This window comes from Dermochelys coriacea, chromosome 17, assembly GCF_009764565.3.
Source record: "Dermochelys coriacea isolate rDerCor1 chromosome 17, rDerCor1.pri.v4, whole genome shotgun sequence".
Classification (NCBI taxonomy): Eukaryota; Metazoa; Chordata; order Testudines; family Dermochelyidae; genus Dermochelys; species Dermochelys coriacea.
In genome coordinates, this window is record NC_050084.1 from 18,235,312 (window position 1) to 18,255,767 (window position 20,456).

At 45.1% G+C, this 20,456-nt stretch overlaps 1 protein-coding gene across 4 annotated transcripts in view; it reads left to right on the forward strand.

Annotated features, from left to right (window-relative positions):
* The window catches only part of COL26A1 (collagen type XXVI alpha 1 chain), a 238,749-nt gene that overhangs the window by 30,898 nt on the left and 187,395 nt on the right, over positions 1 to 20,456 (forward strand). For all 4 annotated transcript variants that reach the window (XM_038376218.2, XM_038376221.2, XM_038376220.2 and 1 more), the window contains exon 2: positions 5,018 to 5,140. In XM_038376218.2, the coding sequence (XP_038232146.1) occupies positions 5,018 to 5,140 (123 nt within the window). The remainder of the gene's footprint in view (positions 1 to 5,017; positions 5,141 to 20,456) is intronic.

Here is a 20,456-nt window from a genome sequence, read left to right on the forward strand (position 1 = left end):
GTCTCTGTGAAGTCCATGAGCTTGTCAGAGAAACACTTTGTCCAGGCAAGTGAAAAGAGACACAAAGGGAGTTGGATTTGTTTCTCCCAGAGTGAAACAGGAGTAAGTCCACTGAAGTCAGAGTTACAGTAGCCTAAAAGCAGTGGGGAGAATCAAACTCGCTGTATTTTCCATTAACACCTCCAAAGCGTAACAGAAGCATTTTTCCCCTTCCAGTCTGTTCTCTCGTGACGGTTGAAATCAATAGAAGAAAGTTCAGAGTGAGCAGGCTGGGGAGTACATGTCTGCAGTTTATAACTATAGGGATATTGCCTATAATGGGGAGTAGTCAATTCAATGAACCTTCATTGGAAGGGCAAATTAGAAAAGTGTTCTTAAAGTGTAAAGAGAAGCCCTGAGCTATGGGAGGTATGTGATCTGCCCAGGATAAGGCTACATAGTGTGTATTGGTTTGTTCCCTTGTGTCGGTTTGTCAGCAGTGTCCATTCTTGATCTGTTGCACGTTGCTGCGTAGTGCAATGTCTCCTTTCTCCCAGGGCTAGGAATGCCCAAGAACCGAGCCCGCTCCTGCAGTCCTTAAGCAAATCCTCCCTTTAAGGCTGAGAGCTGAAATGGCGCTAACCACAGTATAATGTGTATTTTCTAGTCCAATCTGAAACCAACTCCTTTCTCCAGTCCTCTCCCCTCCCCATCTTTGTTACATTCTCCCTCTCTTTCTCCTTAATCTTAACTCATGGAAGCTGTTTACAGCCCATTAAAGGATCAAATATCTTCAGAGGATGATTTGAGCTTTCATTAACATTTTTCCATCTTGCAGCTCAATTCCCTATATAGGAAACCCTGACTTAAAGCATGATTCAGAGTGTAGCAATGACATTTGGATATTATGGAGTTTGGATCCAGAGCCCAGATACTAGTATTATGTATTTGAACAAAGCAGGATGTCTATTATCCCCAGACGTTCACTGGAATTCATTTGGAACATCATCTTTGCAAGCTACATGCTTTGTATCTTTAAACATTACAGCCCAATGTGGTCAAAGCTGAGTTGCTCCTATAAATGAGATATGGCATATGAATAAATGACACAGCACTGATAATCTTGCTTGTTTTATGACCATGAAAATCTTCATCCTGTGATGTGGGATTGTACTGAATATGGCAATGCAAACAAGTATTAGCTCCATTTAAATCTTTAACATAGTTTCCTACTTAGCTTCTTCTGATTCCTTTTTCCAAGGTTGCTTGGCAAGAATCCCCCAAAGTGACAGCTGGAGCGGTGAAACCACTCTAGGCCGTTCCCACAGTGGAGTCCTGCAGTGTCAACTGTTTTCCAATGTCTAGAGAGAGGGCCCGATGGCACGAGGTCACATTAATACCCATCTGAATCAAGCCATAAAAATAGGCCTGAAAAATACTGCAGAATACTAATAAACCTTTGAGAGAAATGGCTCTCCCATTCCCCTGCATCACTTACAAGCCTGGGAAATGCTTGGGATGTGACTATAACATGTTGTTGTACTGAGTTGGACCCCTTAAGCTGCCACCTGATGTGTTGGGATATCACTGAGCCCACCTGTTCTGCCAGCCAGGGCACCCTTTTTAACTGTCTTGCTGAGCCAGGCTCTTAAGGCTCCTCCAGCACACACAGGCAAGGCTGCTCCCAACTACAGAACGATGCAGATACTGAGGTCAGCTCTGGGAAGCCTCCACTTAAGAGACTTGCCCCAGAACTCAGCTGTCCACTTCCCTTAGAGTGCAGACCCAAAGGTATGTTATGAAATCTGCCTCCTCCCTCAATGTGGAGGAAAGGTATGCACGGCCTCTTGCAACCCCCCCAATTATGCAAACAGAACAAAGCAGATTACTAAGCAAATAAAACAAAACACACGTACTAAGCTTCAGAGTGGTAGCCGTGTTAGTCTGTATCAGCAAAAAGAACGAGGAGTACTTGTGGCACCTTAGAGACTAACACATTTATTTGAGCATAAGCTTTCATGGGCTAAAACCCACTTCATCGGATGCGTGCAGTGGAAAATACAGTAGGAAGATGTATACACACAGACAACATGAAAAGATGGGTGTTGCCAAACACACTATAATGAGTGATCAGTTAGGGTGAGCTATTATCAGCAGGAGAAAAAAAACCTTTTGTAGTGATGATCAGGATGGCCCATTTCCAACGGTTGACAAGAAGGTGAGAGTAACGGGGGGGGGGGAAGGGGTTATAACTTTGTGTAATGACCCATCCATTCCAGTCTTTATTCAAGCCTAATTTAATGGTGTCCAGTTTGCAAATTAAGCTTGTTTTATCAAAGAAATTGGTTACAAATAGTAATTTCTCATGCTAAATATTGTCACAGGTAGATTACAGAAAATCTTGAAAGGCAGCTGCATTGGCCTGCAGCTGGAGATTTCAGGTATTTCCACTCAGACTGGATGCCAGCCTGGGTTCAGCCCTTCTCGCCTCAGTTCAATTCTTGCTTCCAGATGTTTTTCAGTGTCTCTTTGGGTGGGGAGGCAGAGGAGAACCACGATGATGTCACTCCCCTGCCTTCTTGTGTACATGGGGAACCCTTTGTCTCCCAGTGGAAGAACACTGGCATTCCAAGGGGTGGGTCCAGTACCACGTGACTCAACCCATGTCTCTGCAGGGCTATGGGAGCTATTGCTAGTAGGCTGTCTGGAGCATCCACAGGAAGACTCTTTCACAGTCCATTGTTTTTGCTAATGGGCCATTAGCCATGTCTGGCTTTTCCATTGTTGTACCTGAAGGGCTGGTTGGGGGTGACACCCAAAGTAACACATTTGAAATACAAATACGTAGTCAATATTCTTAACTTCCGATACAGAAATGATACAGGCATACAAACTGGATAATTGCATTCAGTAAATCCTAATCTTTCCAATGATCTCTCACATGAGCCATCTTGCATAAAGTATATCTGTTATGTCATATTCATCTCAAAGCATATTTTCATAAAGAATATAGAGTGAAATGAAAAGGAGTACTTGTGGCACCTTAGAGACTAACAAATTGCGAATACAGACTAACACGGCTGCTACTCTGAAACCTATAGAGTGAAATGTCACAGTGGGCTCCCTTGAGATGTGGGGAGGGTAATCAGATAGCAAGTGTGAAAAATCGGGACAGGGATGAGGGTGGGGGGAATAGGTGCCTATATAAGACAAAGCCCTGAATATCAGGACTGTCCCTAAAAATCGGGCTATCTGGTCACCCTAAGACAGGGTGGCATGCTAGTCCAGAGTCAATGGGAGCAATGTTGGCAAGAAAAGCTATGTGGGTTTTGGATCGCTGCTGTTAATGAGCTCCCGTGGCTGCAGGTGAAGCAATGACAGCTGTTTGAAAGCCACTCCCTTCCTTCCCTGTTCCCGCAGCAGCTGCCAGCCCTGTTTGTAGCTGTGGGATCAGTTGACTGATCCTCTGCTCTGATCCTGCAGCACTTGACGTAGCTGTTTGGATGCATTCATCCCAGCCCCATGGAGCTACAGGTGTGAGTCTCCCCCCTTTTTGAAGATCATGGAGCCTCCTGGGGAGATGGGAGAAGGATCAACAAAAGGAAATAAATTAGAAAGCAGAGAAGGGGAAAAGAACAGAAGCTGAAAAGGATAAAGGAAAGGCAGGCGAGAGAGAGTGGACAGAGAATGGGAACAGAGAAGACTAGGTTGGGGAAGGGTTGCACACTGGTAGGGCAATTCAAGCAAACAGGGTTGAGCACCCTTGTTGTACCTACAGAATGAAGGATTGGCTATGCTGGGGTGTCTTCACTTTAGTGTAGCTGTACAGGTGCGAATCCTGCAGTAGGGTTTGAAACCTGGATAAGCCATACTGGAAGAAGTCTCGCTTGACATGAGTGGAGCACATCTACTTTAAGTGTTTGCATCAGTACAACTATGTTGGTGCAGTGACCACACTGCAACCCCCGCAGGGTAAAACATCTGAAGGCACCATCATTCTTTTTTCTCAAAAGCTGATGGCCATGAACCAGAGGTTTTTGAAGGGCACTGGCTACCTTAAATACTGAGGCCCAGGATTCTTTTGTGGGCATTGTGCCAGCAAATCTCCCTCCCGTATTTCGAGCATGAAAGTTACCTTTGGGCTCAATTCAGAGGCCTCCCACTGCTCTCCCTGATTTCTGCACCCCAGTCAGGTAGGAATGCCAGGGCTCGTGCGCTGTCTCTGTTCAGATACAAGAGTGAAAATGTGGGCACAAGTTTGGCGAGTGTAGATTGTGCTCGCAAAAGAGAGGCGGCCTGGCTGGATCTAAATGCCCCTTAAAGGAGGAGGAGGGAAAAAAAATCTCACTGAGTGGGGAACATGTGAATAACAATTATATTCACATAAGATTAAAAGCAATTATCCAGAGGACAGGAAGGATGCTGTTCTTGTCAAACCACTAGACTGGGACTTGGGAGCCCTGGGTTCAATTCCTGGCTATGCCACAGGCTTCCTGTATGACTTAATCTCTCTGTGTCTGTTTCCCATCTTTAAAGTAGTATGCTACCTTTGTTTTGCCTCTTTAGATTGTAAACACTTTGAGGTCAGCAACAGTGTCTGTATGGCACCTTGCAGAAAGTTTATGAATAATAAACCCATAACTGTCTGAAAATTGTAAACACCCAAAGTGCAAGGAATTGTTCAGAGTGGAAGGGAGTCGGGGAATAATGCCAGAAGTAATGGGATGAAATTAAGGCAAGTAAAATTTACGCTGAATCTTTGGGAGACTATTGGAAAGACCTTCCTGAGTCTCATTACTTGCAATTCCTGAAAGGAGACCAGATAGTGCACTTTAAGAAATTCTGGCCTCTGGAAAACGGACAAGATGTCATATTAGGTTTCTTCTGTCTCTCATTTCTTTGATTAGCGGACACAGAAGATCTCCTTGAGGCAACACTTTGAGGATTGCAAATATTTGGGTAAACCTAGCTGGCAGCAGACTGACGCATGTTACCCAACTCGCTGCACTACTGGAATTAGTGTTCTTTTTCTTTGCAGGCACTGGTGTCACTACACGGTTACGCGGACAGTTTCCTGCCAAGTGCAGAATGGCTCGGAGACGGTGATCCAGAGGGTTTATCAGAGCTGCCGGTGGCCAGGACCTTGTGCCAACTTAGTGAGGTAAAAGCCCTTAACATCTTGTGTTGTATATTCAAACTGTAGGCTGGGCCCTGCACTTCTGATTCAGTTAATGGGTATCTGGGCTAAGCAAAGCACATAGGATTGGGCCATTTGGGGCCAGATTCTGATTTTAGTTAAGCCAGTATGAATTAGAAGTAACTCACTGAAGTCAAAGGAGGTACTCCTGATTTATACTGGTATAACTGAAATCAGTACCCTACCCGATGTCTGTAGCTTTGCTGTGTGGCATTTAGCTGTGCAAGCTTCCTTACCGGTTTTATTGAGGCACCCGGCGTTACTGACCTGAAATACCACTACTCTGTCTCTCCGAGAACGCCAAGCGCTCTGACCTGCAGTGGGGCTTTTTGATGTGCACCAGAGCCAATGAGGGACTAAGATAAGGCCACCAAACTCATTGTCACATGAGACCTGTGCCAGGATTGGATTTCATCCTGGTAGGTTCCCAGAGATTGTGGATTAATGCAGGGGTAATAAAAATACTGGATGCTTGGAGCCGGATCTTGCAAGGTGCTCAGAGCTTTTCATTCCCATTGACTTCAGAGAACCTTATAAACTTGAGCTTTCATAAGATACTCTTCATCCACCAGTCTCAGTGCCCTTTACAGAGATGTGGTGTCCAATATCCCCACTTCACAAATCAGAAACCTTAGCACAGAGGTCGTGATTTGCCTAAGGTTTCATGACTTCCAGGTCTTTGTCCTACCTGCTTGACTCTTCTAGTAATCTTAAGGCTGCAGACAGCCAGGCAGCACAATTATTAGCCAACAAAGTGAATGGAATAATTTATCATGACTTTATTACCAATAGCTACAGAACAGGGTTTGAGATAATCTCATGCTTAGTAAAGAAATGTCTTGATGGTAATGTAGGCAGAACATAGTTCCACCCTCTTTGAAAAGCATCCATCAAATACTGAGCTTCACCTATGATAGTAGTCATTGGGAATTTTAATTTTTCACGTTGCTGTTAATACTCTTGGTTCTCTGTTTTCATTTGGCCACTGGTCAGTCTTACTCAATTTTCATTTGTGCTTTGGTGTTTGTTTAGTCTTATTTCAATGACCACTTTACATGGGACATTTTATATTTTACATTCTTGTGACCAGACTTCTGCTGAGGTTTTTAAATTTCCCAGAACTGACCTTTTTTTTTTTTTTTTTTTGGCTCTCCATTCCTATTAAGAGTGCGTGTTAACCTTCAAAATACAGTTTTTAAAAAACTTGCCAAATTCTTGCCAATTCTTTTTAAAAATGTGAATGAAGCTACACTGCTAACAAATCAATCATGTTATTGGATCAACATCCTATCTACATACTTGTAAAGCTACTCATTAAATAGGCATATTCACTGAAAAGAAAAATGGTATAAAATTGATGTTTATCTATGAAAACTCTAGCAAATATAAATCCTGAGATTTAGATTTTTTTTTTTTTTTTGGTGTTTAATTCTGTGACATTCTAACTTGGCTGGATGGTTTTCTGTCTTAAGTAATTTTTCAGATAGCCTGAAGACTATTAGCCTGAATTGTTCTGGCTGCTTATTTGAGGACAGGGCAGAGTAGCACTGGAATGATTGGCAAGAGAAAAGCTTAAAATAAAAATGCATACATTTAAAAGTGAAAGACAAGGTGGGTGAGTTAATACCTTTTTATTGGACGAACTTCTGTTGGTGAGAGAGACAAGCTTTTGAGCTCTTCTTCATGTCACTAAACACTGAAGAGACTTGAAGAGCTCTGTGTAAGCTCAAAAGCTTGTCTCTCTCACCAACGGAAATTGGTCCAATAATTATCTCACCCACCTTGTGTGTGTCATATCCTGGGTTCCATACCACTACAACACTAAATTTAATGTCAGAAGCCTTGGCACTGAAATAGTTTGAGGTTCCTGACACTTAAGATCTCAGTTGGGAGCTGTCTCTCTGGGAAGTAACTGCCCAATAAGATTGCCAGGCATCCGGTTTTCGACTGGAACACCCAGTTGAAAGGGATCCTGGCGGCTCTGGTTAATACCGCTCCCGGGAACTGTGGCCAATGGGAGTTGCAGGGGTGGCACCTGTGGGCGCAGACAGCGCAGAGCTACCTGGTCGCCCATGCGCCTAGGAGCTGGACATGGGAGCTGCATGGAGCCAGGTCAGGCAGGAAGCCTGCCTTATCCCTGATGCACTGTGGACTGGGAGGCGCCTGAGGTAAGCGCCACCTGGCTGGAGCCCTGAACCCCACCCCTCTGCCCCAGGTTGAAACCCCCTCCTGGGGTCCCCCCTCCCTGCACCCCAACCCTCTGCCCTGCCCTGAGCCCCCTCCTCCAAACTCCCTCCCAGAGCTGGCACTCCTTCCCACCCCGCAATCCCAGCCCTGAGCCCCCTCTGGCACCCAAACTTCCTCCTGGAGCCTGCACCTCCACCTGAGCCTGCTCCCACACTCTGAACCCCTCTGCTTCAGCCTGGAGCCCCCTCCTGCATCTCCATCCCAAAGCCCCCTCCTGCACCCTAACCCCTCATTTCTGGCCCCACCCTGGAACCCACACCCCCAACTGGAGCCCTTACCCCATTCTGCACCCCAACTCCCTGCCCTAGCCCAGTGAAAGTGAGTGAGGGTGGGGGAGGCTCGGAGAGGAGGTGGGGGCAAGGGCGGGGCTTCAGGGAAGGGGCAGAGCACGGAAGTTCAGTTTTCTGTGATTAGAAAGTTGGTAACCCTACTGTCCAATTGCTGGCCTGTGCTCCTAGGGCATGGACTAGAACACAAGAAAACTCTGTCCAGATTGGCCTTGAGCCATGTTACCTATTGTTAATTAAGGCAATTTCATGAAATTGTTACCGGGCAGAAATTTCTCAAGGTAGAAATGGACCAGAAGAAATATTCAGACATGAACACTGAAATGCTACCCCCCATCTCCACTGTAATTTGGGGAGAATGTTAGATTCCAAGCTGAGTGGCTGGCATGCTTCCTAGGTCACCACAATGCCCTCTGCACAAGGTCATACATCACCAGTTTCAGTCATACGGGAGGCACAAAAGACACCTAAATGAACCTGAGGACATCCCTGGCTCTCTGTTTCTTGAGGACCTCCAGAAGGGGACTGACAGAAATGATATGAGCTCACCCAGTTACTGACAATGGAAAAACAGGACTAGCACACAGCTGCTCCAGGTGGCACATTATATCCTCAATTGAAGAAGTCACTGCAGAGAAGGAACGGTTTTGAGGACAAGTGCCATGTTGTCAAAGCCCCTGAGATTCAGAGATGGTAGCGGATTGAGAGGTATCCATTATCTCTGTCCTAGGTGCCTCTATTTTTTTTAATTGGTTGTATTATTTTGATTTTTTTTTTTTGTGGTGGAGGGTCGGATAATCTCATTTACATTTTGATGTTTCACAAGAAGGTAAAAGTAGCCCCTGGAATCAATAGATGTTGATCATTGCCATGTGACGAGTGCAACCTCTTGTAACCTAGGCCCAAGAAATGAAGATCAGCTCTCCTGGCGTCACCTTTGTTACGCCACCTATCCCTTCAGTTGGGTGGAATTCATGATGTCTATAATAGCACCATGTTGTGACTCCCAATAGCATTACAAGCGTTACTCCAGTTTTAATTCCCAAGGCTGTTCTTTGCGCATCTCTAAAGTGTTGGCCGAATTTGCGACCTTTTTAGTTGCACAGCCCCATCAGGCAAACAGACTGGCCTTTGGCCAGCACGTCTCTCAGATTGGGAGTGCTCAAGTCGTATGATTGGTGCGTCCATCTCTGGCTATCTTGTATAAACTCGGATTTCCTCTCGAACCAGGCCCTGGTAAACTTTTGTGCATCAGTATTGAGCCTACACAGTTGGAGGGCACTCATTTGTCTCCTGGTAGCTCTTGTATTGTGCAACACTGTTTAGCATGGGCAGACCAGGCCCCTGCAAGCTCAAGCTGCCCCCAAACCCTTTCTTTGTGGCTTGACAACTCGGCTTGATTTCACCGAGACAGATCTGAATCCCAGAAAGAGCTGCACGTTTGAGTGTGAGCTTTGCTCGATGTGAAAGTGTCCAGTCATCTGTTGGGAGTACAGTGCAGGCCAGCGGTTTCCTTTTGTTTGTGATGAGATCCCATTTGTCCTGGCTGGTGGGCTTTCCAGTGGGGGGGGGGGGGAGAGAGAGAGAGAGAGTGTGTGTGTGTGTGTGTCTCTCTCTCTCTCTCTCTATAAAATATCTGAAACAGTTTGATGCCCAAGGACTTAATCAATAATGATGGCCTTTGCTTCACTGCAGGTGTCATTTTGTACAGCGACTGTTTTTTGAACAGCTCGTGTTGAGTTCCCCATCCCTGTTTGCTTTCTGTTGTTCCTGTATCTCTTTCTCAACACTGTAATCTGCAGGGTACATTCATCACCCTTCGTGATGCTCCTACTGGAGCAGCACCAGTCCACATTCCTGCCTAATACATGGGGCTGGCCACACTCTGCAGGCTAGCTGTATGGAATCTCGGAAACTAGACTGGCCACGGTGGGGAAGTACTGTGTTGTGTGGGAAGCGTCATTCTTTCGGATGAGACATCAAACAAAGATCTCTTCTGCTGTGCCTGGCAGGTGTCTGTGTGGGGAGGGGTGAGTAAGCCTTCTGATTTAACCACTATTGTAGTGCTAAGGAGACCCTCCCATCCATGGTACTGTGTGAAGGATTGTTGTTTGTTCTGGCAGCTCAGTTTGGTCTCACGCTCGTTGTGCTGCCCATGGAATGCTTCGAGAGACCTTTCTCCAGAAGGAGCTTTTATAAATGAATTAATAACTATCTAAAGGGGGGGCAATGTAATTAATGCAAATCATCAGGGCTTTATGGAAAATAGATCCCGTCAAACTAACTTGATTTTTTTATGCGATTACAAGTTTCATCAATAAAGGTAATTGTATTGACATAAATATGTAGACTTTGCCAAGGTGTTTGATTTGGTACTGTGCAATATTTTAATTAAAAAACACTAGAATGATATAAAATGAACACTGCGCACATGAAATGGATTAAAAACTGTCTAACGGATAAGTCTCAAAATGTAACTGTAAAATGGGGAATCCTCATCGAGCAGGTCTGTTCCCAGTGGGGTCTTGTAGGGATTGGTTCTTGGCCTTATGCTATTTAATATATTTATTAATGACCTGGACGAAAACCTAGTCATCACTGATGGCATTTGCATAGGACACCCAAATTGCGGGAGTGGTAAATAATGAAAAAAGGCCATGGATTCAGAGCAATCTGGGTTGCTTGATAAACAGGGTGCAAGCAAACAATATGTGTGGTGTTATGGCTAAATATGAAGGTATAAATCTAGGTACAAGGAACGTAGGCCATACTTAAGCGATGAGAGACTCTGACCTGGGAAGGGGTGACTCAGAAAAAGATTTGGGGTTGTAGTGGCTAATAAGCTTAAAATGAGCTTCCAGTGTGATGCTGTGGCCAAGACGGCTAATGCAATCCTGGGATGCATAAACAGGGATTTTAAGTAGGACTTAGGGGGGTTATTTTACCTCTGTATTTGGCACTGGTGCAACCGCGGCTGGAATCCTATCCAGTTCTGGTGCCCGCAATTCAAAAAGGATGTTGTTAAATTGGAGAGGGGGTCAGAGAAGAGCCATGAGAATGATTAAAGGATTAGAAAATATGCCTTATAGCAATAGACTCGAAAGCTCAATTTATTTAGCTTAAAGAAAAGGTAAAGGGGTGACTTAATTACAGCTTATATGTACCTATATAGGAAATACATATTTAATAATGGGCTTTTCAGTGTAGCAGAGAAAGGTATAACACAATCCAATGGCTAGAAGTTGAAGTTAGACAAATTCAGACTAGAAATGAGGCATACTTTTTTAACAGTGAGAATAATTTAAGCATTGGAACAGCTTACCAAGGGTCATGGTGGATTCCTCCTCACTGAGCATTTTAAATCAGGATTGGCTGTTTTTCTAACCTCTGCTCTAGGAGTTATTGTGGGGAAGGTCAATGGCTAGTGTTATAAAGGACATCATACTAGATGATCAGACTGGCCCCTTTTGGCCAGAAAAACTGTGACTCTGACAATACTGGATTCTTGCTCACACCCCTGCTGATTGAAATCTCCTCCTTGGTTTTCGGCTTCTTCCCAGTGATCCCTGACTTCAGCCTTGTGTAGTACACCTTAATGGCACAGACACCTCTGTCCATGCCTTGTCTGAGACTGTGAGGATGGAATGAGGCTCCAGAAACTCTGTATCCTTTAGTACCACTCTCCAGAGGTTGAGGGATTCTTGTCTCTTTTGGGATGCTCTGTGCAAAATTATCCAATACAGCAGGAATCATCTTAAACAGAGAAAACGGTAAAGAAACTGTCTGTATATCACATGCCTGGGAATACTAGGCAAAGCCCAATGAGGTAGGCTCCCCTTAGTTTAGTTACAGAGGAAAAACAAAGACAATCTAGAAATAAGTCCCCTCTCTGTTTCCTGGTCAGTCTGACCGCCTCTCCCTGCTGTGTAGAGAAGTCTCTCTATTCCTCCTCTGACCTGCTTATCCAATCCTAGTTGTCAGAGCTCATTACCCTATCAGTGAGAAGTTACATAATTTCCATGGGAGTGTTTGATCAAGAATACCATCTGGGGCAAACCCCATAGTCTTTGTGCCTCATACAAAGACTATTGTCTCCCATTACCCCTGGGAGGTTTCCCCCCATTCCTGTCTTGGGTATCTAGCATTTCAGAAGCCATTTTTGCCTCCACCTCCCTAGACACGTGTTGCCAGTCAAGGCGATTTGACTCCTGATTTGCATGTACATTGTTTTTGGCAATAAGAGTTAGATGGTGCCCTCGGGCTGAATTCTATCCAGTTTTTGTCTCAGTGGCCATAGAGGTAGCATGGATTTATCCATTTTCCCTTGTCATGAATAATTACATCACTGATGTAACAGCAGTCCAAGTAGTGGGGACCCATTTCTAGTTATAAGGAGGAAGCATGGATAGATTTGATTGGAGTGATGATAGGGGAATAGAGAAAACCATTAGGCAGATAGCAGCGCAGCTCTGGCTTGGTTCTATTTCTCACAGCTGTGTCTTGATACAACTGTTTCATCTTCTTGTTTGCAAGTAATGAGCCAAATCTGGTCAAGCTTTCATTCCCTCCATGTCCACAATGGGGAGGCTCACTAGCAAAAGCCACTCCTGCCAAAGAAGAAGGCGTCTCTCAATTCTTCAGTGACAGCTGAGGGGGGCATTTCGTTAGCGATCCTGCTTCCAAACAGATGTCAGTGTGGCCAGACAGCGGTTTAATCAGTTTCCTGTCACCAGTTCAGATGCTACATTTCTTTTCCTTATTGTACAAATTTTGGGTCAGTGCCCAGCTTTTGACAGGGAAGTATCTGTACGATCCCCAGTATAGCAGCTTGGGGTGTGTTGCTCCTTGCTATTGATTCGCTCGCTCCTGGGAAGCTGGCAGCTGTGTTTCTCTTGCGTGAGCATTGTCATCTTGGCTCAGATGGGATGAGCTATGCTGTTCCCACCTCCACCCGAGACTCTCTATTTAGCTTGGAGGCCTGCGTTGCTTTGGTGCTGTCTTTGCTGTTGGCTTTTCTTTCGGCAGAGCTCTCTGTTATGACCTTTGTCCATCTGAGCCATGCCATTCACATCTTCTGCGTGTCACTGCGGGTGCCTAGCTGTTGTGACACTGAAGGGCAGATGGGCCTGACGGGCGCACCTGATGTGCATATCCGTTAATATCCCATGCATCTCTCTTGAGAAGTGGATAAAGTTGCTTGTTTGGGTTGTGTCCGTAAACGATTCCCTGGGGTCCAGCCATGCCATCAGCTGCTCACAACTCCCATAGAAGCTGGTGGCACCTGACGTTTGGCCTTCCCCCTGCGTGACGCATGTGTTAGCTCTCCAAGGGCTGCACTAGGTTGATCGCTTCAGAGCAGTCAGTGCCCTAACTAGGACATGCTCTCCGCAAAGGCTGATAGAGGAGGACGGTCTTGTGGTTAAGGCACTGGATGGAGACTTGGGAGATCCTGGCTCTGGCACAGACTTCCTGTGTGACCTCGGGCAAATCGCTTTAACTTCAGTTACTCCATCGTAAAATGGAGTAATACTTCCTGGGTCTTGTTTATCTTGTAAGTAAGAGACCCTCCCAAATAACTGTGTGCAGGTACAGAGCCTAGTGCAGCGGGGTCCTGATCTCGGTTGGGGCCTCCATGGATCTATCTATACTGCACTGTAAGCCCTGGTGCTAACTCGGGTTTTAACCCAAGCCCCTTCCTTCCACACAGAAAATAGTCTGACTTGGGCCAAGAACCCACTGGATTTGGGCCTGCTATGGGGGGGAGAGTCGGAACCAGAGTCCCACTGTGACGTGGGTCAGAACCCAAGCATTTTGCAGTATGGATACAGCTCAGCTCTGGGTCCCCAGACTCCATTTTGGAGAGTCTGCCCATGCTATCCCACAATCCCTTGGGGCTGTTTTCCCAACCTTTCAATTCCAGAACTTGCCACTCACTTCCCAGGAACTGGAAGCAACCAGTGGTCCTAGAACAATTTTTATAGAGGGGAGGAGTGTTGAAGGCGGAAATCATGTACTTGGGTGGTTGTTACTACTTCAAGCTGAGGGGTGCAGCAGCACCTCTCATTCCAGCACCTATGGAAGCAATCTCCTGGTTCAAATGCAGCTGCTCATCATTTAGCCCTTCATTTCCAAGAGGATTACTCAACTGGAAACACCGATGCCAGAGTACTGCCACTGCTAAAGCCAAGTGCTTGCAAGGCGGTGAGTAGTACAGAGCAAGTCAAATGACCTCAGAGGCCTGGGCGAATACTGGTGAGGCTGGCATTTGCTATTGCTCATTCAGCAAGGGATACATCAGACATTCTAGATCTCAAATAGCGAGTGTATCATTGTCAAGTGCACAGCAGATACTGGGGGTATCATGCATCTGGGAAGCCAAGAGGTTTTAGACAGTGGCCAGGACAGTCTGCCTTTCCTACAGCTACTTCGCTGTCCCACCAAATGTTTCCAACATGTACAGTTTAGCCCTACTATTCCCCCCTGCCATGACTGAGCAGCATCGTCTCTCTGGTGTCCTGCTTCTGGGAAATGCAGGCGCAGCAGCATTGCATGACAGCAGACAATATAGCTCAGGCTGAGAAGATGGGCACTTTGACACTGCAGGGGGTGTTTAAGTGCCAGAATGAAAGTACCTGATTTTTAGAATTCACCAAGGACAGTGGGGCCCAAGCCTGTGTGAAACGTGCTGTTAACCCATTGACGAGAGCTTTACTTCTACTTCAGTCCCTGCACCCCACCCAACCCTGGGGGCAGGGAAGCACCGCTTCCAACACAGTGTTTGGTGATACCATACTGGGACATTATTTCAAACTGACCTCTATTGATGCACTTCAGGGGTTTTGTGGGATGTCAAGAACAAATCATGTCAGACCAACCTAATATCCTTTTTTGACAGGGTAATAAGCCTTGTGGATGGGGGGAAGTGATAGATGTGATGTACCTCGACTTTAAAAAGGCTTTTGATTCTATCTCATGTGGCCTTCCCATAAACAAACTTAAAAAAATATAGTCTAGATGAACCTACTATAAGGTGGGTGGACCACTGGTTGGAAAATCATACTCGGAGAGTAGTTATCAATGGTTCACAATCAAGCTGGACGGGCATATTGAGCAGGGTCCTGCAGGGATCTTATCCTGGGTCCAATTCTATTCAATACCTTCATAAATGATTTGGATAATGGCAGAAGGAGTATGCTTATAAAGTTTGCAGATTCCAAACTGGGAGGGCTTGCTAATACTTGGCAGGGCAGGATTAGAATTCAAAATGTTCTTGACCAACTGTAGATATGGCCTGAAATAAATAGGATGAAATTCAATAAGGACAAATGCAAAATACTGTACTTAAGAAGGAATAACAATAACTGCACAAATGCAAACTGGCAAATGACTGCCTACGAAGGAGTACTGCAGAAAAGGATGTGGGGGTTATAGTGGATCACAAACTTAATATGAGTCTACGGTGTAACACTGTTGCGAAAAAAGGAACGCCATTCGGGAATGTATTGGCAAGAGTATTGCAAGCAAGACATGAGAAATAATTCTTCCACTCTACTCGGCACTGGTAAGGCCTCAACTGAAGTATTGTGTCCAGTTCTAGGTGCCACGCTTCCAGAAAGATGTGGACAAATTTGGAAAAAGTCCAGAGGAGAGCAAAGGTCCAGAAAACATGACCTATGAATAAAGATTGAAAAAATTGGGTTTGCTTAGTCTGGAGAAGAGAAGACTGAGGGAGACCGATGACAGCCTCAAGTGTGTAAAAGGTTGTTATAAAGAGGAGGGTGATAAATTTCTCCTTAACCACTGTGGACAGGACAAGAAGTAATAGGCTTAAATAGCAGCTAGGGAGATTTAGGTTCAACATTATGAAAAACTTCTTAACTGTCAAGGTAGTTAAGCAATGGAACAATTACCTATGGAGGTTGTGCAATCTACATCACTGTTGGTTTTTTTTTTTTTTTTAAAGAACAGGTTAGATAAACGCTTGTCAGGGCGGGTCTAAGTAATATTTAGTCCTGCCTCAGTGCAGGGGACTGGACGAGCTGACGTATCCAGGTTACTTCCAGTCCTACCATTCAATAATTCTGTGTCTTCCATTCCTGTACAGACCAGGTCTGACTCTGCTTGTCCCATTGTACATGACATGACCACAAACCTAAGTGGTATCTTCAGTATCTTACTTTAAATGTAACTTCCAGAGCTTGCTGATCAATGCAGATCCTTCTTATTGTTCAGTAGTCTTGAACTAATGCATTTTTTTTAAATGTAGCAACTCCTTTCCCCTTCCTCCCCCCCAGAAAATGGGGGACATCATCTTGGTGAATAACAAGACTATCTCTTTTAGATATGTGGGGGTGTGGAGCACGTGCCTCAGTTTCTCCATCTGTTAAATGGAGATAATGATACTGATCTCCCTTTGTAAAGTGCTTTCAGCTCTATTGATGAAGTGCTATAGAACAGCTAGGTATCTATCACTATTGTCTGTATCAAGAATCTGTTGCTATGTGATCAATAGAGTTGCGTGTGGGGTGTACATCACCAAAGAATTTGGCCCATGCTTCAGTGCTTATGCTCAGTCAACAATATTTCTCTAGCTGGCATTGCCTCTTCTGAAACTGGGAATCTCTCTGTCTCCTTTCTTTGCCCATTCAACTGAATAACTCCTACGGACTGATTCAGTGCTTAGAATTGCTATTTGAAGTCCCTTTAGACAGGAAATGCTGATTGTGTTAGTCCCATTATTTCTCTGGAGGTGGTTAGGTCACATACTTGGAAATAGACCCCCCCCCCCTTCCCCGCCACATATATGTTACAGCAGGATGAGCATTCCCCGGAAAGCACGATCAAGGCTTTGAGTGTCTAAGTGATTAGAGCCCAGACGTGAAGACGTATCCCTGGGTTTGTGAAGGGGGCAGGCTGTCGTGCATTCAGAGGGGAATTGGTCTCTGTGTGTATTACCACATGCAGTGCTAGCCAGCTGTTTTCAGAGTGAAAGGGCCAGCTGTTACACCTGTGCAAAGCGCATAACTATTTAGTAATTAGGTGAATTATCTTGGGGTCTGCACACTGACTGAGCTGGAGTCTGACTGGGCTAGATCTTTTGACCAACAGCAACTGGGAAGAGCAAAGCTGATATACTGTTGCCCCTGGTTTAATTCTAGTCTGAAACTTGCTACAGAGCAGAGGAGCTGTGGGAAAGACCAGATTTTGGGAGCTAGCTGGCTGACTTCTCTCTGGGTCTCTGAATACTTGGGTCCCTTTTTCCTGGGGCTATAGACATTAAAGTCCTCCAGATGGGTCCCCTATGGAGACTCAGCAACGTAGAGATCCCCATTCCGTGGTCTCAGGCGTTTGCTGTGTGGTGCAAGTCAGACAACCTCAGCAGGTTAAATCCAACCCTTGGTAGATTCCTTTGGGGAAGTCCAAGCACATGCCCGTCTTTTAGGAGAGCCTCTCGCAGCTCCAGCTTTGTTTTGTCCAATGCTGGAAAAAGCAGACTTAAAGCTTTTCATGACTGGGAATTATTTGGCCTTTGTGCCAGGTCAGCAGGGGGATAGTGAAGATTGAATGCTGAGTGGAGGGGTGGTTTGTTTTACAGAAGAGATGATGAAAACAAAAATGTCCAGCTAGCCTGACACGTTCATTAGTGAAAACCACCATTGTAGACTCTCCTTGACTGGTGTCTACAGTGTGGCACTGGGGAGGGGGCAGCTTGCTGATGATCCTTCAGATCTCCTTTGTACAGGGCAGGCTGCCAGGTTGCAATCCTGGCTGTCTGGGTTGGGGGGTTCTAACTAAGGAAGCCAATCATCTCCCAAGTATATCTCGTCCATCTCATTTAGTTGCATCAGTTGTATCTCAGAAATATGAATGATTGGCAGTCATCTGATTTGAGTGTTTTTGTTTCCTAGAGCTTTGCTATGCTCCCAGGAGAAGCTGGACATTAGGAAAACACAAACACAACAGCTCCCACAGAACACATCTGCTTGCTGCACGTGGGTCTTACAAAGCTACTGATGCTTTCATAACACACCTGTTTCTGAGTTTGTGGGTTCATCACTGAATTGCTGACTGACTCTTTGCCTTCTTGAATTGGGAGGCTGTAGGAAAGCGGTTTTAAAGAAGCAAATGCAAAGGGAAGCTTCCTTTGCAAACTACAGTAGAACCTCAGAGTTATGAACACCAGCGTTACGACCAGTCAACCACACACCTCATTGGGAACTGGAAGTACACAATCAGGCAGCAGCAGCAATCAAAAAAAAGCAAATACAGTACAGTACTGTGTTAAACATAAACTACTAAAAATAAATAAAGGGCCAGCAGCATTTTTCTTCTGCATAATGAAGTTTCAAAGCTGTATTAAGTCAATGTTCAGTTGTAAACTTTTGAAAGAACAATCATGTTTTGTTCAGAGCTATGAACATTAGAGTTGCAAACAATCTCCATTCCCGAGGTGTCTGTAACTCTGAGGTTCTATTGTATTGCTCAATGATGGTCTAATTCTGCCAGGAGCTGAGCCCTATCCACTATGGACTTTTGGAGTTTGACATTCAACTCCATGGAGAATCGGACCCTATACCTGGTTACTGGAACTTGCAGGTAATCTATTGGGTCACAGGTCAATCTTTTCACATTTTATATTAGATCCCTTATTTTTCATTCTCTCAGTTCTCCTTCCTGATCTACCAATTTCCCTGTCTGTCTTTAGTGCTGCTGAGTGGTGCATTTGACCATGATCCCTGTTGATCCTTCTCTGTTGATTAAAGATTTGGCTCCTCCTTGTAGCTTTTGCCCTAAATTTTCAAAAGTGCCTAGTGAATTTTGCAAAAAGAAAAGGAGTACTTGAGCACCCACCTCTGAAAATCAGGCCTCTTCAATCACTAGTCTCTTCTGAAAATGTGGGCCTCTGCTCTTAAACCACACTGAGAAGCGGCCTGCTGGAAGGGTTTGTTGAAGTCGTGGAAGAATTTCTACCTAGTGCTTGTCATGGTAATCTAGGGAGAAGGGGCAATTACCATGTGGCCATGTTGCCACTGACTGGTGCATGTGTGCTAGCCAAGAGCATGTGCTGCTCTTTTTATTGCACCAGTGTGTAGTCCCCTGAGCATTCCTCTCCTCCCGGTTCAATCCTGCCTGGGATCCAAGGAGCCCAGGACATAGCAGGCACCGTCTGAAGATATAAATGTCCTCTCCTGCTAATGGAGTGACTTGCTCCTGCTGCTGATCATCCCCTAGGGTCCTGGGAGAGGCAAAGAGCAAAATTTTGCTATGGTATGCTCCATGGATTACAATGCTATGTGGATCTAATTTACCTGTTAGCAGTTGAATATGACAGTAACTCCGATAGAATAATGCTAGGCAGATCCCTGCTTCGTCTCCTAGCACTTGCTGGGCTAGAATTTGGCTCATCCCTTCTGTGTGCAATGTCTCCTAAACCTTCATAATGCTGGCAGTCTGGGAATTGTCAATGTTTAAAAGGGTTATGCTTGCCTGTGACTGGCTGGCACTCTTTCTAAAGCCATCCCCATCAGTCTACTCCATCATAGCTGTCTTGGCATCTCCGTCCCATACACCAACTGCTTTGTCAGCCTTGTCACGTGCTTCCAGCTTCTTCACAGTTCTTGCTTGAAATTCTGTTGTAGGCCAGATTCTGACACTAGTTAAACTGGTATAAAACCAAGAAAAACTGCATTGACTTCATTGGAGTTACCTGGATTTTCACCAGTGGGACTAAGTAATTTGGGGTAGGGACTGTCCATTACCATGCATCTGTATGGGGCTTAGCACAAAGGGGCTCTGACCTGCTTGAAACCTATTGGCCTTACCACAATGTAGATGTAATGCTAAAGAGAACGGAGTCCTGTGTTTCTTAGCTTCTCAAATTAGCAAAATGTCTGAAAAACTAAGTTAGTTCCACATCATTACTTTGAATTTGTCCAGTAAGTGACATTGGAGCCTTTTAATTTGGGACTTGAAGATGAATGAATTAGTCCTTGAAGGATTTCTGAGCTCTACTTTGGCACGACTCAGAATGGCTGAGAGTAATGCTAACAAAGACCGCTTATCTTGCGATGTGGAAGCAAGTTTGACAACCCCCCCCACCTTTCCCCTGGGTTAGGCCAGTTATGTACAAACAGTTTTGTTTATATGTGTAAAAAATAAATGAATCCAAACAAATGGTAAAGGTATTTCCTGTGTGTGAAAGGCTGTTCTGTTTATGCCACAGCAGAGACCATCACTCCTCTTTGACCTGATTGGTGAGGATCAGATTCAGGCAAGTTGCACGTTCTCCCTTTCTTGTGTCATGACTGGCTGTTGTACTCAGCAATGCTTCTTTATGAGCAAGAGGAATGTGCGTGTACTGGGTCTTGAGATCCGCTGTGTGAATACACCACTCGTTTCCTCTTAACAGCTTGATCCTCCAGTATTAAGAGCTTGGCTAGCCATAGTCAATTGATTAATCCGCCTCCCTGTATCCCCTATCATAATGTTCTGTACAGTCTTTTCAGATTCTTACTCGTGTATCCAGATCCACTGGTTCCCAAACCACAATCACACACTGAGAAGCACTGTGGTCTAGTAGTTAGGGGTTGATAATGGCCACTCTTGGAGACAGGACAGTGGGCTAGATAGACCACAGGTTTGATCTAGTATGGCAATTGCTAGGATTGTTAGTCAAGATCTTTGGGTTCTCTTCCAAATCCTGCCACTAACGTGCTGTGTTATGGACAAGTTGCTAAACTTTGCCC